The sequence below is a fragment of the Pituophis catenifer genome, unplaced genomic scaffold, assembly GCF_029215685.1.
Source record: "Pituophis catenifer annectens isolate HBS135680 unplaced genomic scaffold, rPitCat1.0.hap2 SCAF_16, whole genome shotgun sequence".
NCBI classification, from domain to species: domain Eukaryota; kingdom Metazoa; phylum Chordata; class Lepidosauria; order Squamata; family Colubridae; genus Pituophis; species Pituophis catenifer.
In genome coordinates, this window is record NW_027256896.1 from 13,905,326 (window position 1) to 13,929,215 (window position 23,890).

At 43.4% G+C, this 23,890-nt stretch overlaps 1 protein-coding gene across 1 annotated transcript in view; it reads right to left on the minus strand.

Moving 5' to 3' along the window:
• LOC139325453 (apolipophorins) overlaps nt 1-23,890 on the minus strand; it is a 75,101-nt gene that overhangs the window by 40,111 nt on the left and 11,100 nt on the right. The window contains exons 10-28 of the mRNA XM_070955337.1: nt 22,504-22,669; nt 20,961-21,143; nt 20,252-20,404; nt 18,521-18,665; nt 17,220-17,378; nt 15,804-15,922; nt 13,709-13,954; nt 13,418-13,573; nt 11,828-12,012; nt 10,904-11,086; nt 9,781-9,866; nt 8,740-8,912; nt 7,607-7,766; nt 5,732-5,811; nt 5,421-5,601; nt 4,013-4,168; nt 2,687-2,820; nt 1,679-1,837; nt 38-218 (exon numbers count right to left, since the gene is read on the minus strand). Coding sequence (XP_070811438.1) covers nt 38-218; nt 1,679-1,837; nt 2,687-2,820; nt 4,013-4,168; nt 5,421-5,601; nt 5,732-5,811; nt 7,607-7,766; nt 8,740-8,912; nt 9,781-9,866; nt 10,904-11,086; nt 11,828-12,012; nt 13,418-13,573; nt 13,709-13,954; nt 15,804-15,922; nt 17,220-17,378; nt 18,521-18,665; nt 20,252-20,404; nt 20,961-21,143; nt 22,504-22,669 — 3,005 coding nt within the window. The remainder of the gene's footprint in view (nt 1-37; nt 219-1,678; nt 1,838-2,686; nt 2,821-4,012; nt 4,169-5,420; nt 5,602-5,731; nt 5,812-7,606; nt 7,767-8,739; nt 8,913-9,780; nt 9,867-10,903; nt 11,087-11,827; nt 12,013-13,417; nt 13,574-13,708; nt 13,955-15,803; nt 15,923-17,219; nt 17,379-18,520; nt 18,666-20,251; nt 20,405-20,960; nt 21,144-22,503; nt 22,670-23,890) is intronic.

A 23,890-nucleotide genomic window follows, 5' to 3' on the forward strand; every position in this document is an offset into this window, starting at 1 on the left:
ATGAGACTTTCAGGCCATGCATGTGATGGAATCTTACCTTCCCACTTCTTCAGCAGGCGGCCAGAAACATTTTTCCACTGCAGATCAGCTATAAAAAGGATGCGGTTGTTATAATGCACCTTGAAACTGGTGCTGCTTTCTAGAGAAGGGTGGAAAGAACCGGAATGCTGCAGCCGAGTCCTATAATCCAGATTCTTTTCAGGCACTTGAATCATGAACTAGAAGGAAGAATGGGTTGTGCCCATGTTATAGGAGAAGAAAGTCTTGGATGCAAGCAGGGGTGAAATCCAGCAGGTTCTGACAGGTTCTGGAGAACCGGTAATGGAAATTTTGAGTAGTTCGGAGAACCGGCGAAAACCACCTCTGGCTGGCCCCACCCCCATCTATTCTCCGCCTCCCGAGTCCCAGCTGATCAGGAGGAAATGGAGATTTTGCAGTATCTTTCCCCTGGAATAGGGAGGGAATGGGGATTTTGCAATAACCTTCCCCTGGAGTGGGGTGGGAATGGAGATTTTGCAATATCCTTCCCCTGGAGTGGGGAGGGAATGGAGATTTTGCAGTAGTCTTCCCCTGCCACCCCCACCAAGCCATACCATGCCCACCAAGCCATGCCCACAGTACTGGTAGTAAAAAAAATTGAATTTCACCACTGGATGCAAGGCAACAGTGGTTACAGGTAGCCCTTGATTTACGACCAAAATCAGATCAAGGAGACCCCATCTTTATGAACTGCTCCAAAAGGGCTAGAAGATCCCCAACTCAAGGTTTGTTACTCTATCCTTCCTTCTTGGTACTAAAACTAACTAAAGGAAGTCCATAAAGTCCACTTAAAAAGACCTAAAATGGACACCTAACATCAAAAACGTCATAAAAAAAGCTCAACAAAGAATGTTCTTTCTGCGCCAGCTCAGGAAGCTCAAACTGCCCAAGGAGCTGCTGATCCAGTTCTTCAGGGGAATTATTGAGTCTGTCATCTGCACCTCCATAACTGTCTGGTTTGGCTCTGCAACCCAACAAGACAGACACAGACTTCAGAGGATAGTTAGAACTGTAGAAAAAAACAATGGCTACCAACCTTTCCATTGAGGACCTGTCTACTGCACGAGTCAAAAAGAGTGCTGTGAAAATATCTACAGACCCCTCGCATCCTGGACATAAACTGTTTCAACTCCTACCCTCAAAATGACGCTATAGAGCACTGCACACCAGAACAACTAGACACAAGGACAGTTTTTTCCCGAATGCCATCACTCTGCTAAACAACTAATTCCCACAACATTGTCAAATTATTTACTAAGACTGTATTGCTATTATTCTTCTCTTCCTTACTAGTATCTATCTCTTCACTCGTATCTTTCAATTTATATTGTTTTTATTTATTTCCTAGTACGAATTGATAGCTTATCAGTAACCTTGACTATCACTAAGGGTTGTATCTTTTTATTCTCGATGAATGTATTTTATTCTCCTTATGTACACTGAGAGCGTATGCACCAGAGACAAATTCCTTGTGTGTCCAATCACGCTTGGCCAATAATGAATTCTATTCTGTTCTTTGCAAAGTGGGTTGGTGGCTGACACTTAAGTGGAGATCCCAGTCTACCTCGCCTACTACTCGCCTTCCAACACCAGACAAACCCATCCAAAAACGTGACATGTTCAATCCTGCTATGCCTACCTCCATGAAGTAGTTCCTCAGAGTGGCCTGTGAATGATTTTTGAACATCTGGCTGATGATCACCTTCCTCATATTGTTGGCTTCATCCCAGTGTTTCCCATAGTTAGCCTCCAAGCGGGAGTGCAGCTGGCTTGCAGTGTCTTCATGGTGCAAATGGACCTGGAGAAAGGTTGCAGGTTGAGCATTTAACATTCTTCCCTCGTAACAACTTCTCTTCCAAGAAGAATCTTGGAGAAAATCCTGGGTTATGGAATTTGCACCAGGTCCTAGTCACCCGTTGTAGAGAATAACGAAATGAGCCACGGTGGCACTGTGGTTAGAATGCAGTACTGCAGGCTACTTCTGCTGACTGCCAGCTGCCTGCAATTTGGCAGTTCGAATCTCACCAGGCTCAAGGTTGACTCAGCCATCCGTCTTTCTGAGGTGAGTAAAATGAGGAGCCAGATTGTTGGGGGCAAGAGGCTGACTCTGTAAACCATTTAGAGAGGGCTGTGAAGTGGTATATAAGTCTAAGTGCTATTGCTATTGCTCTTTGTTTCCTTCCTTCCTTCCTTCCTTCCTTCCTTCCTTCCTTCCTTCCTTCCTTCCTTCCTTCTTTCCCTCCCTCCCTCCCTCCCTCCCTCCTTCCTTCCTTCCTTCCTTCCTTCCTTCCTTCCTTCCTTCCTTCCTTCCTTCCTTCCTTCCTTGGTGGCGCAGTGGTTAGAATGCAGACACTTTCTTGGAGCCTAGGGAGGGTGAAAACGGCATTCCCCCAGCCTCCTGGAGACCCTCCGGAAGCTGGAAACAGGCCATTTCCCAACTTCTGGTGGGCCCAGAAGCCCAAAAATCAGGTGGCCGGCGTGTGCATGCGCACTGGAGCTGACCTAGGGCAAAGCTCGTGTGCCCACAGATATGGCTCCGTGTGCCACCTGTGGCACGCATGCCATAGGTTCGCCATCGCGGCCCTATACCATTTCGGACATCCCTTGCTATGTTTTGCACCTTTTTGGAACCAATGCACCTCTTTACCTTGTGATTGTAAGTTAGACTCTGAGTACAGTGAAATTTGTGCTCTAGATCCAATCGGTAAACATCTGGCCAGCTGTTCTCCTGCTTTAACCTCTGAGCCATGTTGCATTCATGCTGAAGCTTCTTGGCATCTCCTTCTCCATGCATGTAGGAATAGACAAATATATACATTACAAACTGGAGTGATGATTTTTGACAGCCTTCTTGTCACTGCGTTTTTTTATTTACCAGCTGAGCTCATCATTTCTGGACTATCAGACTTTCCGTAGCTTGCCAAGAATCCTTATCAGTAAGCTAAACTGCGCATGTCCACCCACATTCCTTCTCACTCTTTCCTTTGTTCTCTTGCCAGAAAGGTCCGGCTGAGAAATAGCCGGCACGAATTTTTTTCAAAAATGTAACTAATTAGATCAGTTAGATGTTTTATTTTCTTTATAACAAATAAATGAGTTTTTCTAGAAGAAATATCTTCGGGTTTTGTTTTCTTAAAGTATGCTTGCAAGGAAAGGTCTCGATCCACCCCTCGTACTCAAGGTGCGATTATCCCAAAAGCAGAATGGGATTAATCAGTGCCCTGTCTTTCCTGATCCGGTGTTTCCCCAAGATTTAGATCAGTTCCCAACATCTCTAATGATCATGGAACCTGATCCCATAGATCTCCCGCTTTCGTGCTATTGACTAATATTCTACTCAGATTTCGAATGGAGTAGCCTGATCAAATTGTCCATAAATCCTTTTAAATGTGTAGTATATAGATTTTTTCCATTTTTCTTAAGAAAACACGTTAAGCGGAACCAACCACCTGACCTGACTCGGTTTCACGACGATTTAATGCAGTGGTGAAATCCAATTTTTTTTTACTACCGGTTCTGTGAGCATGGCTTGGTGGGCATGGTGTGGCTTGGTGGGTGTGGCAGGGGAAGGATACTGCAAAATCTTCATTCTCACCCCACTCCTGGGGGAAAGATATTGCAAAATCTTCATTCCCACCCCACTCCTGGGGGAAGGATATTGCAAAATCCACATTCCCACCCCACTCTGGGGCCAGCCAGAGGTGGTATTTGCCGGTTCTCTGAACTACTCAAAATTTCCGCTACCGGTTCTCCAGAACCTGTCAGAACCTGCTGGATTTCACCCCTGGTTTAATGCTATTGTTAATGAATCACCGCAGTTGTGAATCGAATTATAGTATCCTTAAGTCAACTACATGGTTATTGAGTGAATTTATTCTCTGGAATGGGTTTTTTTTTTTTAAAAAAAATACCACCCATAGAGATGAGAAGGGAATTTATATACAGATATATATATAAAACACCAGTACAGTACCAAACAATCCATATTTAATTCTCAGGATGTTGGACCAGACTTGTCCTCGTTTTTGCAGAAGAAAAATGACATGAGATCCAAAAACGCCGGGAATGTGGGTTTCCCCATCCAGGGAATAGTGCCTTAAGTCATTATCTGCCTTTTTCTCGAAACACACTAAGAAACAAACACAAAGGCAACCAAAATCAGAAATGCATTAAGTAGGAACAGGAATACAGGTAGTTCTCGACTTACAACTGTTCGTTTGGTCAAACTCGGACACTTGGCAACTGGCATGTACTTAGGAATGTTGCGGTGTCCCAGGGTCATGCGATTCCCTTTTGCGACCTTCTGACAAGCCAAGTCAATGGGGGAAAGCCAGGTTCTCTTAATGTCTGTGTTACTAACTTAACATCTGCAGCTATGCACTTGACAACGGTGGCAAGAAAAGGTTGTAAAATGGAGCCAAACTCACTTAACAACTGTCTTGCTTAACAATAGAAGTTGTGGGCTCAACGGTGGTCGTAAGTCGAGGATTACCCATATAAACAATCAGGGAAGCAGTGCTGAAGAGGGTGGTGGAAAGGGGTAATTTCAGGAGTGGGACTGCTGGGGGTTCGCAAGGGTTCGGAAGAACCTCTAGCTAAGATTCTGTGCAGTTTGGAGAACCCCCAAATCCCACTCCTGGCTGGCCCCTCCCACCCCTCCCCTCCCCGGAGTCCCCACGTGGCCCGTTTTGAATGCAGGTAAATGCAAGGCGTGCATGGAGGATTGGGGACGGCGAAAAACGGGCCTTCCAAAAGTTCAGGAAGGCTGGAAATGGGCCCATTTCAGACCTCTGGAGGGCCTCCGGAGCCTGGGGAGGCTATTTTTGCCCTCCCAGAGGCTTGAGGAAAGCCTCTAGAGCCCAGGGATGGCCAAAACGCTCCCCTCACCATGGTGCAGGTGGGCGACCTGGCCACACCCACCATTGCCATGCCCACTCTGCAACCAGGCAGAGAACCCCTTGCTAAAATTTTTGAAGCCCACCCATGGCCAATTTATTTTTTGCAAAAAGAGCATAACTATACCCTGAATTTCAGAGCCCTTTAGGAGTTTCTTTTTATCCATTAGGAAATCATGTGTGTGTGCGTGTGTGTTTGAGGGAGGGGGGGTTAATTATTGGCTTTGTTTCTACTCCTTTGTGCATTTTTAATGAAAATTTAGCATTCACAGGCCATGACTTGCGATCAAAATTCCAGACTCGCTTGCGGTCGTAAGTTGTACACTACCGGAATAATACTTTTCCAGATTAGGTATTGCTTTTTCCCACCTTTTTTTTCTTTTTAATCCACATAGCTTTTGCATCAGATTTATTTAGGCAAGGAGGAAGGCTTTAGGTCTGTCTCCAGTTTTACCCAGGTTGTCTCTGAGGTTGTGGTGTCCTTACCTGCAAAGGACGCAGCATCCTTCAACAGGTTGATCAAGGATACTGAAAATGCCACCTTCTGGCTGGCCAGTCTCGTGAGGTTTCCTGCAAGGACGACAGGACTTCCGTGCCTTAGCAATTTGGCTTCCAGACGGATTGCATATCTCTGCTCTCCAGCCACGGATTGCAAATCGGTCCTGCCCTGCAGAAATTAGATGTATCTGATCGATTTTGGTGGATTAAAATATCTGGTCAGAGACCCACAAGAGGCATTTCCTCAATAGAGGATACACTGGCTGGGTTTTTGGTTCCAGACCAGGTGAGGCACTTACCTTGATGTAATAAATGGTGTTATCATTGACTATCAGTTCCAAATGCCCGACGCGAGAGTATTTTGAGATTTCAATTTTGCCTGGTAAAGGCAGAAAAAAAGGATAAGTTAATTCCCACTTGTATTTTCTCATGGATAGATAGCCTAATGCAGTGATGGCGAATCTTTTCGGCACCACTCTTCCCAGTCATTGTTCTGTCCCCGTCTCACACACGCACACAAACAGACAGCCGGGAGTTAAATAAACTGGCAGACAACCAATTCTTCCGATAAGAAGTTTGGCAGCAACCCAGTAGCTGCTTGCCAAGAACTTTACTCATAAACAAAATACACTCAGTCAAGAATTGTCCAGTTCGTAAAATAAATCCAAGGCCGATAATGTTGTTTCCAAAGATGCAAAGATAGTAGTTAGTTTTGTCCGTCACAGAGTCTGAATGGCCACCTCACCCCCTTTTATACCCTGTGGGGTGTGGTCCAGTGACTCAGCTTAATCTCTGGCACGCCTTTTCTTCTGTTGCGCGCGCTTATCTCTGCGATATTGACGAGGATCCAGCCAAGACTCATTTCCCTCATCACTGTCCACCTGTGGCTGCATGGACGTGCTTGGCCCCGGCCTTATCTCTTGCCCTTGGGTGGACACCGAAGGCATTGCCAGAGAGGTGGGTCCTGGAGAGGGAGGCCTTGCCAACTCCTCTCCTTCACTCTCGGAGTCCTCTCCTGCCGACGACACAGGCTCAGGTAATGGAGCCACAACAGTCATCTGGGCTATGACCCAGAAGAGCAGCTGCCCAAAGGGCATGCGCGCAGCGGAGAATTAACTTCTGGTTTCTGATTACTGGTGCGCAGGCACACATGACAATCAGCTGGCCAGTGTGCATGATCACGCCGGAAAATGGAAGACCAGCTCTTCCAGTTTCCCACACTGCCACACACATGAAGGCCAGCTGATCATCGCACATACATGTGCACCAGAAACCCAGAAGGGAAACAGGCGATGCCATGCGTGCCAGGCAACATGGCTCCACATGCCACTTTGGGCACGCGTGCCATAGGTTCGCCATCACGGGCCTAATGCAAATGGAAGGTAACTTTAAGACATGTGGACTTCCAACTCCCAGAATTCCTCAGCCAGCCTAAGCTTTAGGTCACAAGATCTTCTCACAAAAGATCCTTTTCCTAACTGCTTCTTATTTTTCCTCCGGTTACCTAAGATAGAGGTCGAAATTTGTTATTTTTAAAATAAATAATTGTGAATTGCCCATTCTTTTGTCAATCTTCCAAAGGTTCTTTCAGAAGACCTTCAGTTGACTTCTCCCCTTTCCAGTTTCCAGTTCTAGGAGACCTGGGGTCTAAAATTACTTCTTTGCCATGGAAATCTGTGCAGCTTTGATCAGTTAATTCAAGAGCTCTTAAATCTCATGCTTTCAAATTTTGCAGGAGATGAGGATCATATGATGATGATGTTGTTGATTAGGGGAAAGAGAAAGGGCAGGGGAAAGGAGAAGGAGAAGGAGGAGAAGAAGAAGAGGAGGAGGAGGAGGAAGAGGAGGAGGAAGAAGAAGAAGAGGAGGAGGAGGAGGAAGAGGAGGAGGAAGAAAAAGAGGAGGAAGAGGAGGAGGAGGTGGAGGAAGAAGAGGAGGAAGAGGAGGAGGAGGAGGAGGAGGAAGAAGAAGAAGAAGAAGAAGAAGAAGAAGAAGAAGAAGAAGAAGAAGAAGAAGAAGAAGAAGAAGAAGAAGAAGAAGAAGAAACCTAAATAAATATGCTACACAGCATTGAAGAATAAATTTTGGAAGCTCTATGCTTCATGTACGGTGATGACTTAGATCTCCCAAGGATGGACACCAAGAAGTTCTAATTGGTCCTCAGTTGTTCTCACCATTCAGTAGCATTTTTGTCTTTGGCTCAATGAATTCAATTCTGATTTTTTTCTGAGGGATGTTCCAGTGGAAGTCAAAAGCCACATTTCTCTTCAGCTCTGATTCTGGACTCCCCATAAAGAAATGGAGCTCGGCTTCATTTGGAATCCAAGAACCTTTCTGGAGAAGAAGAAAGACACGTCATAAGACCAATAATACCAAATGAAGTCTCAAAATGGGAATTTCAAAACTGACTATAGGTTGCAAACTATTGAAGTAGTCCTCGACTTACGACCATTTGCTTAGCAACCATTTGAAATTACAATGGCACTTACATAAATGACTTAAAACCAATCTTCGCACTTATGACTGTTATAGCATCCCCATGGTCACATGATCAAAATTTGGGCGCTTGACAGATGTTTACAATGTTTACAATGGTTGCAGCATCCTAGGCAGGGATGAAATCCAGCAGGTTCTGACAGGTTCTGGAGAACCGGTAGTGGAAATTTTGAGTAGTTCGGAGAACCGGCAAATACCACCTTTGGCTGGCCCCAGAGTGGGGAGGAAATGGAGATTTTGCAATATCCTTCCCCAAGGAGTAGGGAGGGAATGGGGAGTTTGCAGCATCCTTCCCCTGGAGTGGGGTGGGAATGGAGATTTTGCAATACCCTTCCCCTGGAGTGGGGAGGGAATGGAGATTTTGCAGTATCCTTCCCCTGGAGTGGGGTGGGAATGGAGATTTTGCAGTATCCTTTCCCTGCCATGCCCACCAAGCCACACCCATCAAGCCACATCACGCCCATCAAGCCATGCCCACAGAACCGGTAGTAAAAATAATTGGATTTCACAACTGATCCTAGGGTCATGTGATTGCCATTCCCAACGTTTCCAACTGGCTTCTGACAAGCAAAGTCAACGGGGGAAGCCAGATTTGCTTAACGACCTCATGATTCACTTAACAGCTGAAGCGATTTGCTTAACAACAAGCCAACAGTTATACAATCAGGTGTGGCTTAGCAACGGAAATTTTGGTTCTGATTATGGTTGTAGTCAAGGACTATCTGTCCAACAAGAATGAGTTCTTAGCATTATACCTGTTGTTTCTATCTACCTGTCTATCTCTAAACCAGACAGAAGTTAAGAACCAGACCTGAGCAACATAATGATATGCTGCTTTTATTAAATACTGCTGTAGGTTTCTGTCCTGCTTTCTTAGCATAATGACGACTTTGACCGGTCCAGGGAAGGGAAGAACGAAGCTGCTGGTCTTCTCATCAGGGAGAAAAACCTCTGAACACAGCTGCCAGCCAAATGTTTTCGACGCTGCCGTTAAAACCGAAAAGAAGAAAACAATTTTTAAAAGTGAAGGACATTCTTTGGTGTTGTTTGTCCAGGAAAATTGTTGTGGCCCACCAGTGGCCAGCAGAGTCGGACAGTGAGGAGGTCGGGGAGGAACTTGGGCCAGTCCTGGGGACCGGGGAAAGCTCAGACGAGAGCTCTGCATCGGAGGCAGAGAGGGAGCTAGACATCAGTGGGGCAGAGGAACAGCTGGAGCCCGTTCCCAGTGTGCGTATGCAAAGAGCTGCCAGAAGACAAGAACTCAGAAAGCGGGGTCGACTCAGGAGTAAAGCCACACCTTGAAGGTGATTGGCCCCTCCCACAGGAAATTAAAGAGGAACGAACAGGGAGTGGGCTTTTGCAGGAAACAATTCGTTCATTCCGTGACTCTGAGAGACTCTGTTCCAAGTTTTGCTTTGTACTACGGTTGGAAACAAGTTACGTGGCAGCTTGCCAAACAAGATAAGGTGTGTTGAGAAATATTCCTTTGAAAAACTGTTTGGACAAGACTTGCTGACTGTGAATGAAAGTAATTCACAGTCGTGTAAATAAAAGAGGTTTTGCGGCGACCAATTCCTGCCTCCTGCTTGTTAAAGGAGCCTAAGTCAAAACAAAAAGATTCTGAGCATCTGTCAGCCATATCTTGTTCTTAAGATGGAAATGCCTTGTGCAAAATGCCTCGTGATGAGACCATCGCTTCCAGATTGCATGAAGTTTCTACCTGCGGCGTTATGTTGCAAGTGACTTTAAAACAGGGGATGGTTTAAAAGGATCTGCCTTGAAAGCATTTCTGATTTTTCTGCAAAATGCGACACTGGAAAGTGATGGGTGCGAAATTTACAAGTTAGCTTACCTTCCTCGCTGGTGCAAAGTTCGGTTTGGCCTGGGAAATGGTCATTGGTTTTCGTTTTCTCCCTTGCAGTAATGTAGAGTTTAGAGCTGTAAAAGAGGGAGACAATCTGAATTCTTATAATGCAGCTCACTGAACAGTTTTGATACATAGGAATCACCAAAGCTGTTTCGTGTGACTATTTGGCACATAATTATCCTACATAAATAGCAGTGTCTCACCACACTTGATCATCATTTCAGTTTCGGTTGATGCAATTCATTTTTATTTTTTTTGCTTTTTCTTCTTCTTCTTTTTTTTGTTTTTGCTTCTTCTCCGGTAATATTGTACTGCAAACTAGGATATACAAAACCTTTGCTAGACCAATTCTCGAATACAGCTCGTCTGCCTGGAATCCGCACTGTATATCGGACATTAATACAATTGAGCGAGTCCAGAGGTATTTCACGAGAAGAGTCCTCCACTCCTCTGCTCACAACAGAATCCCTTATGCCACCAGGCTTGAAATTTTGGGCTTGGACAACCTTGAACTCCGCCGCTTACAGTCTGACCTAAGCATAGTACACAAAATTGTCTGCTACAATGTCCTACCTGTCAATGACTACTTCAGCTTCAACCGCAATAATACACGAGCACACAATCGATACAAACTCAAGGTAAACCGCTCCAAACTCGATTGCAGGAAATACGACTTCAGCAATAGAGTGGTCAATGCCTGGAATGCACTACCTGACTCTGGTTTCATCCCCAAACCCCCAAAATTTTAACCTTAGACTGTCTACTGTTGACCTCACCCCATTCCTAAGAGGTCTGTAAGGGATGTGCATAAGCACACCAATATGCCTACCATCTCTGTCCTACTGTCTCCATTTATTCATACCCATTTCCTGCATTCATAATCATGTTTATACTTATATCTGTTATCTTATGTATGTTTGATAAACTAAATAAATAAATAAAATAAATAAAATTTTATTAGTGCCTGGATCGATTCCTGGAAAGCTGAATATTTTATTTTAAGCACAATTCCCATCACCGCAAAACTCCCTGCGTTGCCTGGAGGATGAGCTGAGATTCCAGAAACATTTGACTGATCCCGGTTCTGTGTGTTTTGTGTCTGTTTTACCTGAAATGTAGAATTTCCATAGCGTCTTCGGGAGTGTTCCAAAAAAATTTAAATTCTTTCCCTTTTTTCACCTGAATTCCACCATCAAGTTTGGCCGAGGATCTCAAGATGGTGGACCACTTCAAGCCAGCGTTCCCCAGAACTCCTACAGTTCCCATCTGGGCAGAAATCTGTAGGATAATACTGTCAAAATATAGAGAGAAGAAGAGATTTCATTGTAAAAGTTCGATACAGAGTTTAAATGTCTTTTTTTAAAAATGTTTTTACGTGGCTGATGGAGTTTCAAGTCTTTGAGATAATTTCTCTTTCAATCTTCTACAGGTAATCCTCAATTTATGACTGCAATTGAGCCCAAATTTTATGTTTGCAAGACAGTTGTTAAGTGAGTTTTGCCCCATTATACAACCTTTCTTGTCACAGTTGTAAAGAGAATGACTGCAGTTGTTAATTTAGTTTTAGTTGCTCGTCAGAAGTTCACAAAACTTCTGGGACCATAGAACACTGCAATAGTCGTAAATATGAACCAATTGCCAAGTATTTATGGAGCTTCTCAGTCATCCAGGTCATGGTTGTCCCAAAAGTGCTTTTTCAAGAAGCAACTGGACTTTCTGGATTTTCTTTGAAGACATTTCGCTTCTCATCCAAGAAGCTTCTTCATCTCTGACTGGATGGTGTGGAATGGAAGGGTTTATGTTCCTTGTGGACAGCTGGCCATTTGCATTTGTATCATATGACTGTGGGAATGCAGCTATGGTCATAAGTGTGAAAAACAATCCTAAGTCACTTTTTCAGTGCCATTGTGACTTCAACCGGTCACTAAACAAATGATTGTAAGTTGAAGACTACCTGTATTGGGTTGGAAATAATGCAATAATGAAGATAATTAGTATTTGGAAAGAAAACACAACTCTGGAAGCTCACTACCTTGGCTTGAGATAGCCATTGATGAAGAAATGGTTGTGTTTCTTGAAGTTTGTGTCTCCTCTGGCAGTCAGGTTGACAGCTGCCGAAGCATTAAAACCCAGGAGGACAGGAAGCCCTGAGATGGTTGGAAACAGCACTTCTTCTGTTGCCAGACTCAATCTTTTATTCCACTGGACTTCTTGGCCCTGTGGGGAAGTTAGTAAAAATGATGATAAGTCAACTAACCTCTGGGAGGGCCTCATGTAGTGGCATAAAGCAATAAAATCAGAGATGGGATTCAGCCGGTTCGGAACGATTCAGGTGAACCAGATGTTAATTTTTCATCCGGTTTGGCAAACTGGTAGTTCCGATGACTGGCTGGCCCGGCTCCACCCTGCCCCTCCCCTCCCAGGAGTCCCCATGCAGCCTGTTTTGGATCCCAGGTAAGTGCAGGGGACACGTGGAGGTGGAAAACGGGCCTCCCAGAGGCTCGGGGAGGGCGAAAATGGGCCTATTTCCTGCCTCCAGAGTCCGGGGAGGTGGAAAACAGGCCCTCCACAGCCTGTTATGTCTCCCAGGAGGCTGCAGGGAGGCTACTAGGCCCAAAACAGGGTGCAGGAGGAGCGGCAACCCCCCCCCTCCCGGGACCGATTTTTGCTCCCAGGAAGGTGCATTTTTTTTTTAGACTTCTATACCGCTTCATAGTGCTTTACAGCCCTCTCTAAGTGGTTTACAAAGTTAGCATATAGCATATTAGCATGAGCCCGAGTGCTGCCTTCATACCCCTTGGCCACACCCACTATGGCCACGCCCACCCAGCCAGTCATTAGGGCAGAGAACCGGTTGTTAATTTATTTGAATCCCACCACTGAATAAAATACCAATTTTTAACATGACTTGGAGTTATTTTCTCTACTACACTCAGGTACGGATGCTGGAAGTGGGGAAGCAGAGTGGAAGGAACCTTCTCAAGAAGTTTGATGGTTGTCCTACTGTAAGGCCCCAAAATGTACTTGAGTCACCAGAATGCCAGAGAGAGAGAGACTCATGACGAGGCTTGCAAAAAGTAGCAGATTTTATTTATGGCCAAAAACAAAATACTGGGTAAAACCGTTCCAAACACATACAAAAGAGACATGTATATGGAAAGGCCACATCTTGCGGAAGGTATGGCGTCCTTTTATACCTTCAGAGGCATTCGCTTAATACCCAATTCTGGCCCCCTGGCCCATGCCTTTCTTGCAGCCCTGCATTGCTGTGCAGCAAAGAGCAGGGGCAGGGGGGCTGAGTGCCTAGCAACAGAAAGGGGCTGGGTGTGTAGCAACTCTGCTTCTTGAGATATCCACCAGGCACGGAGTGGTACAGAAAAACAACACAGAGGTGAGATCACCGGTAGAAGCAAATGGCAGAGGCAATTCCAATTCTTAGCAAAGAAATTCTTACAGAAGCAAAACAGTAAATCAAACCAATTCTACTGACTCTACTATTATGTCCCACTAATTTTACCGGTTCTATTATTACTATGTCCCTTCACTACTGAACTTTTCTAACCGTGCCAGAGGCCTGGAGATCACCATTTAGAAACGATTGCACTAATCACAGTACTCTTACCTTCAAAACTTTCATCGTTAGCTCCGCCAGGTTCAAATAATAATGTTTTGCTTGGCTTCTGAGATCGCCGCAGTCAAGAATCATCAGCTCATTTCCAAAGATTTTGAGACTAAGTTTGCATTTGGGCTTCTTCTTCTTCCCCATTTTTTTGGTGAACTGAAGCATAAGTAGAAAGAGAGAGAGAGATGCTACTCAGACATGGGAACCCTCCCAAGACAATCCTTGTGCAGATATACGGTAGGTGATCCTGAATGGTACAAGCGAATACCCACAGATGACACATTAACGTACCTTTTTCACAAAACCATTAATCTTCTGGTATTGTCCACGTGGACAATCACTTTCTGTTCTCAGTGCAGTTTTATTTCCTTTAGGTAGGTGACTTTTCAAATTGAATTGCTTGAATGATGGCTTATTTTGAGGAATCTTGTTCACCATCTGCATGGGAGATTCTGGCTTGACATGCCTTCCTTTGGTGTCTTGAAAGTCAAAAAATGTCCGGACAATATCTTCCATATTCTCCAATCTGACTCCAACCTAAAAAAAAAATGGTTGTATGATATTTAGAAGGCCACAAGTTCAGACATTCTGCTGCCTCAACTAAAGAACCATGTTGGCTTCCTTCGTTAAAAAAACCCCCTAAATGCTTGGTAGACCAGTTACCTGTTTGCTTACTTCCATATTTTGCCATTGAGGTTCTATACGCTTTCCTAGCTGACCCCATCACATGAGAAGGACCATCAATGAAAGGGTTTATTCAATAGTAATATGACATTGGTTGAATGCTTTTCTTTCAGCACTAAAGGAAGGTATTTTTATTTTCTCAGGCATTTTAGGAAACCTGTCAACTCGCAAAGCATCCCTGGCCTGCTCTCGAGTTGCCATAGGCAAGGGGGATGGGAAAATGGCGAAGCAGCATGGCAGCCAAAAAAAAAAGCACATTCCAGACATATCTCTCCCAAGGATGTCTCCCTGGGTTACCCACAGCAGCCAGAGGGGAGTGATCTCTACAACCCGTGAAATTTCTCCGTTTGTTGAATGTGACTAATGACACATCCTGGGGGGAGGGGGGAAACAGGGTCAAGATTGGGTCGTAAACTACATGGGGTCAGAGTTGGCTTCACTTGGAGCGTGCTGACATGAAGCTCCTAATAAATGACTGGATTTCTTTTGAAGCTTGGCTCGAGGCTCATGATTTAATTAGGGCATCCGTCAGATCCCTGAAAAACCTTTAGAACGATTGAAAAACAATTTCAATAGTTTTTATAGTTATTCTGATTTTATGCTTCATGTTTATTATTATCATCAGTACACAAATTACTATAATTGATACTCATTTGTCTTTTGGTGCTATTATTATCACTTTATATTGGCTAGTGTGATATTTTATATGAAAGTTTTGACTGGTAATTGTTCAGGAGACAGCTGCATAAATAAACACTTGCCATACACCCATCATCAACAACAAGAACTCTCTCTTTGCCTGATAATAGAAGAGCTATTAAAAATAAATTATGAAAAGTTCTGCCTTATTTATTTCTCTCCAGAGATAAATCAGCGCTAGTGGGAGAAGTAGTTTAACTTCTTTTTTTTTTCCAGATAATTTGCTGAAATTCTTGCAAACATGTTAGGGAGCCTCTGTTATGAGTCTAGCCTGGGGGGGGGGGAAATACTCTTGACCTGTATTCATGGACTTTATTTATTTATGAAAATTTCACTTTCTCTGAGAGACTCTGCGTGGCTTACAATATATTTTCAATACATCCATATGTAGTCAGAAAACTAATTTTCTAGCTTTGGGGAAAATGACCACAACAAAATGCAAAAAAGATTCAAACTGGAAATGGTGAATTCTAATGCTGCATATGTAAGATGGAATTGGTTGATTCCATCTTACATATTCCATGGAATTGGTTGATATCCCGCCCCTCCCAGGAGTCCCCATGCAGCCTGTTTTGAATGCAGGTAAGTGCAGGGCATGCACGGACGCTCAGGGGGGGTGAAAAATGGGCCTACTGGAAGTTTGGGAAGGTTTCTGGTCTCCAGAGGGCCTCCGGAGCTTGGGGAGGCCATTTTCGCCCTCCCAGAAGCTCACCGTGGTGCAGGAGGCTGACTAAGCCATGCCACCATGGCCATGCCCACCCAGCAACTGGGAACCCCTTGCTAAAATTTTTGAAGCCCACCCCTGGGTAAAAGCCAACTGACTGCTGCTTATCGAGAGGGACATCAGCCTGGGGATTCTGGTCATGGTTGGACCAATGACCTGACTTGGGATAAAGAAGTTTCTTCTGTTCCTAAGAATAGAAATCTGGATTCCTGCACGTGTCAAATTTACCCGCAGTTATTATGCCTAATAACTGGTTCATGTGTCTTTCAGGTCACTTGCCTCTAAGAGATTGATAGCCCGTCCCAGCAGATGGATTGTGAAATTGGTCAGGATCAAACGTGGGATAAAAGAAGCAGGTGAGAAGATGACCTGGGCCTCAGCATTTCCACTGGCCATCGCTGGAATGGAAAGAGTTGCCAAAGCATATCAGTTAGAAGAAAAACTTGTCTTATTGAAGTGTCCAACTACAGTATGTATACAACAGATATACCGTGTTTCCCCAAAAATATGACTCAACTGGAAAATAAGCCCTAGCATGATTTTTTCAGGATGCTCGTAATATACGCCCTACCCCCTAAATAAGACCTAGTTAAGATCATCAGCCAGACAGATCCATTTAGTACCGTATTTCGCTGAAAATAAGATCTAACTGGAAAATAAGCCCTAATGTATCTTTTGGAGCAAAAATTAATGTAAGACACGTGTCAACTCACGAAGCTTTCTCGACCTGCTCACAAGTTGCCATTGGCAGGGAGATGGGGGGGATCGAGCCTCACAGCTGCATCAAGGAATTTGCACCTCAGTCAAAACAACGCACATCCTAGCTGGCCAAAATCAAGGCCATCTCCACAGAAACAAGTAACGGCTGGATGGAGTGACTTCTACGACCCGCGAAATTGCTTCGTTGGAGATTGTGACTGATGACACACCTTGGGGGGAGGGGGAAACAGAGTCAGAGGCAAGGCACGAACTGAGTGGGGTCAGAGCTGGCTTCACTAGGTCCGTGCCAACATGGCACTCCTCATTATCAACTGGATTTTTCTTGAAAACTGGCTTGAGGCTCCTGCTTTTATTAGGGCATCGGCTGGAACCCTGACAACACGGTCTTATTTTTGGGGAAACACGGTGTATATCTGCCCTTTGTGTCTTGATCAGTGCAGGACATATTCTAGATCAGGACCTCATGGCAGTGCGACAGAACACAATTAATGTTGCTGGTCTCTGGGCAAGATTTGTTTAACTTGTACATATTTTAACCTTTATTTTATATTTGAAATTTGACGTTGCTTCTGACACATACAAAACAAACAAGCAAACAAACTGTGCATCTTCCTTATGTAGGTTCACATTTCAGATATGTGATTGAGTCATGAAGTGACTCAACTTTTCTACACAGGTAGAAAACACCTGTATTTAAAAAGGTTCTAAACGTTCAGAAATAACATTCATACTCTGCAGATACGATGACCACATTTTTTTTTTATAAACTGAAAAAAGCTCTACAGATAATTTCAGATGTCTGAAGAAATGTGATTCAAGGCAGAGCTCAAGCAGTCAATTGTTGGTCATTGTGTATTGCCCAAGGCTTAAGAGTTAATGCATAAAAACCCAAGGACTTAATCTTCATTCATTCATTCATTCATTCATTCATTCATTCATTCATCTTAAAACATGGTGCTTAATGCATTTAGCTACCTGAGTTGAAGGTAACATCTGTGTAGGAAGAAAATTTCCACGTTTCCCAATCAAATTCCTTGAGAATGATGTCTTCAGGCAGAGAGTTCCTAAGATGCTGTTTTAGTGGGTCTTCTGTTCTTAAGAGCTCAGAAAGATGACTCCAGACAAAAGAGCCCACTCCAAAAATATATACAAACACACACACACACACAAAACAAGAAAATACAGTTCAATTATTGGGAAAACAGAAGTTAAACCCGTTGTGGAATACATCATTACATTGATGACTTCAGAGATGCTGAATTACTACGGTTACTTTCATCTTGCAAAAATCTAAAATGTTATGACCAGATTCTTACATCGGGATAATCCATCATGTATTTTGATTATCTGAGGATGAATATTTGGGGCAAACTCAGGCACTATTCTTCATCAACTATAGTGTGTGGCTTTCTGTACTAAGTAAAGCCAGAAAATTGCAGATTATTCAGTCAACTGTTTAATCAAGCTGAGGTTTAACAAAGATAGGTGAACAGGCCTATAACCTATCCACAGATGCTTTGTGCATTATAGTTCTAAGCATGGGGATGCAGTGGCTCAGTGGCTAAGATGCTGAGCTTGTTGATCGAAAGATCGGCAGTTCAGCGGTTCGAATCCCGAGTGTTGCGTAACAGGGTGAGCTCCCGTTACTTATCCCAGCTTCTGCCAACCTAACAGTTCCAAAGCACGTAAAAAATGCAAGTAGAAAAATAGGGACCACCTTTGGTGGGAAGGGAACGGTGTTCCGTGCACCTTTGGCGTTGAGTCATGCCGGCCACATGACCACAGAGAAATCTTTGGACAGCGCTGGCTCTTCGGCTTGGAGATGAGCACCGCCCCCTAGAGTCGGGAACGACTAGCACATATGTGCGAGGGGAACCTTTACCTTTACCTAGTTCTAAGCATGTCTTTCTATAAATAGTGTCCCATCAAGTTCAATGGCACTTTCCCCCAATTAAATACGGATATGTTTGCAGCAGTGGTGGGTTGCCCCCGGCTCGCACCGGTTCTATAGAACCGGTAGTAAAACCGGTGGGAGGCCCTGCCCACTGGCTCTGATGTCATGAAAATGCTTCTGCGCCCGCGCGGCCCTGTTGCAAACCAGTAGTAAAGTTAAGTAGAACCCACTCCTGGTTTGCAGCTTAAATAATGCAATCATGTATTTATTCATAAATAGATCCCTTACAATTCAGTGAAGCTTGTAACCAAATTCTTGCACTTAGGATGATAGCCGAATCTTCCAGAGGTGGGGGAATATCTAGGGAAAGACCTCCTCTTACCTTGGCTGGATCGCTCCTCCTGCAAAGTCCATTTAATGTGATGGAATAAGTCTTTGCTAGGACATTTCATGGCCATAAGATATGAAGCAATTCTGATCTCAACGTTCTCATCGTAGGTTTGAAACAGACGGAGCAATACAGCACGCTAACATGAAAGAATATAGGATAAAGAAACAGTTTATCAAATGTTGGTCACATCTATTCATATCTCGTTTCAATTTCCCAAGAACCTCCTGTCAGGCCTGGAAGCCCTCTTTTTCAGGGCGCATGTGGAGGTGCACACATGCACGGGGCCGCATGCATGGGGGGCACATGCCCATTGCATTTTGGGGGTTTGCGCGCGCTTTGGGTGCTCGGTCCGTAAAAGGTTAGCCATCACTGTACTAGGTGTTGGTCAAGCAGCCATTTATTTCATAACATGTCATTAAAACCAGTGGTGGGTTCCTCCCAGTTCGGTCCGGTTCGGCCGAGCCGGTAGCGGTGACAATATGACGTCACCAAACCGGTTCTCCCCCCCGCCCTCCCACCCACATTATTCTTACCTTTTATTTGGTCCCACCCCCAATCTATTGCTGCCTCCTGAGTCCCAGCTGATGACTAGAGGGAAAAAAACTATTTAAACTCTTGCCGCCTACAGGCTTCAAAGGGCCGTCCTACAGCTGATCAGTGTTAAAAGCAAACAAATGAGTCGGGTCGTAAGTGTGAGGACTGGTTGTAAGTGTGAGGACCTTCCAGAAATGACTCTGACCGGCTAGCCACGCCCACCTCAGCCACACCCACAAAATAAGCCACACCCACAGAACCGGTAGTAAAAAAATTTAGAACCCACCCCTGATTAAAACATACAGGTTATGGTAACCATAGTCCTAAAAAACAATTATGCCTTTGTAAGCGACTTTTTTTGGGGAGGAATCCTAGGTTTTAAAACATAGCATGGAAATTTAAAATTTCAAGTAAAGTCTACTTTACTTTAAAGTAAGGAAATGATGATAAGATGGTAAGGTAGGGTAATATCAGACATAAGAAATAATAAGAGAGAAGAGAGAAGAGGGGGAAAGGAAGGGAAGGGAAGGGAAGGGAAGGGAAGGGAAGAGAAGAGAAGAGAAGAGAAGAGAAGAGAAGAGAAGAGAAGAGAAGAGAAGAGAAGAGAAGAGAAGAGGAGTTAATCAATATATGGTACAATTACACTTAGAATATTGCACTCAGTTCTGCTCACATCAAAACAGTGTTATAGAATTGGAAAAGAGTAAGGGTGACTTATACAATTGCAAAGCTAGAATCCACTTTCCCTCTGAGGAAAGTTTATAATAACTTGGTTTACCTATCAGCTAAGCTCTAAGGATTTGGGCTTTCACTGTGGAAATTCAAACACTGGGGTCTGAAAATCATGGCTTAGATCTATGTCCGGTTTGAGTCCTTATTATCTAACAAATCAAACCATGAATGGCTTCTTAAAAAAACGTGATAAAGATAACCATTGTTACCATTATAGCATTTTAGCTAAAATCAAAAGCTAGTGAAGAACCCACTACTGTAAGCAGTACTGTAGGAACCCACTTTCATAATACTAGATCCCAGGATCATCCAATGAATAGGAAGAGAGTTGGATCCTGTGGCCCTATATTCAGATCCAGCAGTCATGTCTTTAACACCTCATTTGCTCCTTTTTTTCTCTACCACGCGGATGGTATTATTCAAAATGGGATAGGCAATCAACTCTACATCACCTACGTTGGCTGCACAGGGGATGCGCCGGAAAGCTTCAATGGCTGCCTGCCGGATTTCAGTTGGGTTGGTTTTCAGCACCGCACAGGAACTCAAGAGTGTTGTCAAAGACGTTGCCGCCAGCCCTGCATTTCCAATTGCATTTAAGATCAGTTCCATCTGAGAAGCCAAAGTGAAGTTAAGTGAGGCATCCCGCAAATAAATAAAAAAAAAAAAATGAAAAAAGCCTTTGAAAGAAGCTTCAGAAAAAAAGCCTTCAAACAGAGCTTCAGGAAAAAAAGCCTCAGAACCAAAGCTTCAGAAAAAAAGCCTCCAAACAGAGCTTCAGAAAAAAAGCCTCTGAAACAGAGCTCTGTTTCGGAGGCTTTCAGAGGCAGAAAAAAAAGTTTTTTCTGAAACAGAGTTTCAGAAGTTTCAGAGGCAGAAAAAAAAGCAAGGCACAGAGCTCACAACCAACGAACTTGTTGCTAAAATTCACCTCTGGGAACAGCTGATTGGGGGTATTCCACCAATCAGCTTTTTTCTTATTTTCCTCCCCAAAAAACTAAGGTGCATCTTATACTCTGGTGCATCTTATACTCCGAAAAATACGGTATTTTGTGTTGGGTGTGGGAGGCTCATCCAATCTCATTGTACACAAGTTATGCATTGACAATAAAGGTTTGAACTGAATTGAATTCTTTTTCTTCATCTTTAACCAAACACAAGACTCTACCTGAGCAGTTCCCTCTGATTTGGACCTGGCACATTTCCCTCCTAAGTGTCTTCCCAGAATTTTCATAATCCTCAGTACTGCTGGTACTTGGTTGCAGTTGGTTCTTGTGGAGCAGAAGTGATGCAGCAAAGACGTTAATCCTAAGAATGCTATTTGCCGTTCTTTGGGTAACTCCAACAGAGGCTGAACAAGAGAGATAGAAAAATAAATCCATTATATTATATAATTGGGGGTGGGGGAATCAAGTTAGATTAAGACCTGGAGACAAATGTAGTGAAGAACCTCAAGAGAGAATCTGGAGAGCATGGCAGAAGATCAAACACTGGGTTGTATACTATAGACGAATGGTGGTACCTAAAGAAAGGTATCTGATACCAAACTTAATCAATTATAAAGATTTGGAGGGACCCAGGAGCTGAACGGAAATGTCTCTATTTTTTACCACCTTTCCTTAAGTTTGAGCCTTGATGCTTTTGACATATGGGCTAAAGTTCTGATTCTCAAATTGATTCTCTGTTTATATATTTATTTTTCAAACATATACCTGCACACCCCTGACAAAGCTAGCTGATAGGAGTGTACAACATTGGACAAGCAGGAAACAGCATTAAAAGAATAAACCTATTGATAATCAGCAAGAAAACCGATCCTATCACAATTAAAAATAGCCATGTGTTCAAATACGTGAGTTTTAGGAAATGAATTCCAGCTTATGAACACAGGTGTACAATGATAAAAGTTGACATCCAAAATATCTACGGGACATTGTATTAGTTGTTCCTTATATAAATAATTATATTTATATAAGAGAGCCTTCTCTGTGGGGGCACCTACGATCTGGAACGAGCTCCCTCCGGAGATACGGAGGATCCCGGATCTGCGCACCTTCCGTCGCGCGCTTAAGACTTTCCTATTCCATCAAGCTGGCCTGGCCTAAATCTTCTCCCCTTTTAAAATGTAAATTTTTAAATGTAAATTTTAATTTGTTTTAAATTATGGGGTATTTTAAATTCAGCCAAATTATTTAATTTGTTTTTAATTCATTTTAAATTTTTTGTATTTATGTGTTTTATCTCGTGGCTGTTCACCGCCCTGAGTTCTTTGGGAGAAGGGCGGTATAGAAATTTAATAAAATAAATAAAATAAAATAAATATACATTCTATACTGTACCTATGACTAGGTTTTCAGATAAAAGTTAAACCATATGTACTGTTTAAGATATACAGTAAACTGGATAAATCATTCAGTATGCCCCAACCAGCTGGTTGGCTGGCCAGCCAGCCAGCCAGCCAGCCAACCAACCAACTGACCAACTGATTGACTGACCAACCAACTAATCAACCAAACAATCAAACAACTAACCAACCAACTTTATTGTGGATTGAAATGGTCATCTGCTTCATACAACATGTGATTTTCCTGATGATTCTGGTTTACCCATTTTGGTTTCTAAACCTTGGTTTTTAGATTAGTCTCTTATGTGAATACAGCTGATACGTCTGCACAAGCAGCCACAACCAAGCCATCCGTTATCCTGCTTACAGCTAAAGCATCCATCATGCCTGCAGTGGGCTCTGGGATGAAGGCGAGGGACCTCAGAAAACGATCGATGTGATCCTCATCTACTTCTTGCAAAAGAATCAGCTTTTCCATCAGGACGACGCAGGGTTCGGTTGCACAAAAGGGAAGAGCATCCAAGAGAGGCCGCCTGAAAGAAACGTGAGAACGGTAACGCAATTGAGGTATGTAAAGCATGGACAGTTTGCTAGGTTGGTTGTTAGGTGGAGACTGATAGATTGATAGGCCTCTCGAGTTGAGACTCGATAGGCCTATCCTGCTTAAGTAGGAAACCCTATAGCATTCCAGACAAATGGTTGTCCAATCTCTTCTTAAAAACTTCCAGTGTTGGAGCATTCACAACTTCTGGAGGCCAGTCGTTCCACTGATCCATTGTTCTCACTGTCAGGAAATTTCTCCTTCGTTCTAAGTTGCTTCTCTCCTTGATGAGTTTCCACCCATTGCTTCTTGTCCTGCCCTCAGGTGCTTTGGAGAAGAGCTTGTCTCCCTCTTCTTTGTGGCAGCCCCTGAGATATTGGAACACTTCTCTTATGTCTCCCCTAGTCCTTGTTTTCTTTTTTTTCTTTTAATAAACAAACTTTATTAAATTATCAAACAATTATAAAAACAGTTAAAACCATAATAAAATATTCATATACATAGATCATCTCTTGTAATTGACATTTCATTTCTATTCTTTTACATATCTATATATATTCTTCTCCTCTACACATTATATATTTCATAACCTAGTCCCGCATTCATCCTCATGACGGTGAAGTCATTGTTGATATTTATATGAAATAAGCATGGAAATACACTCCCAATTATCAGTTCTTAATTTAAACCTCACTCTTTACTAAGTATATCCTTATCCACTTCCTTTTCGCTTAATCCAATCATACCACTTTTAAGGTATGGGACAAGTGGTATGACTGGTCCTTGTTTTCATTAAACTAGACATACCCAGTATTTGATATAACAGAAATAATTCAATTATCTCTTCCTTGAGTTTTTTTCCTCATGAAATTCCACTAAATAGATCTCTCAGTAAGACGTCACCAAATTCCTCTGGGGACTGACCCAACCATCTACTGCTTAGAAGGAAAAGTAGCTCTGAGCACTAGGCTTGGCATAAAGTGCATGAAAGGACCTGTTCAACTCTCTCGCACTCTGTGTGTCTGAACATATCTGGAAATGTTTTTGACATGAAATTAGATAAATCTCTTTTGCATCAATAGGTAGAGTATCTATTGCCCTAAATCAGGGGTCAGCAACCCGTGGCTCTGGAGCCATGTGTGGCTCTTTCATCCCTCTGCTGTGGCTCCCTGTTGCTGGTCAGCTCCACAATTGATAGGGCTTTCAGTTAGGA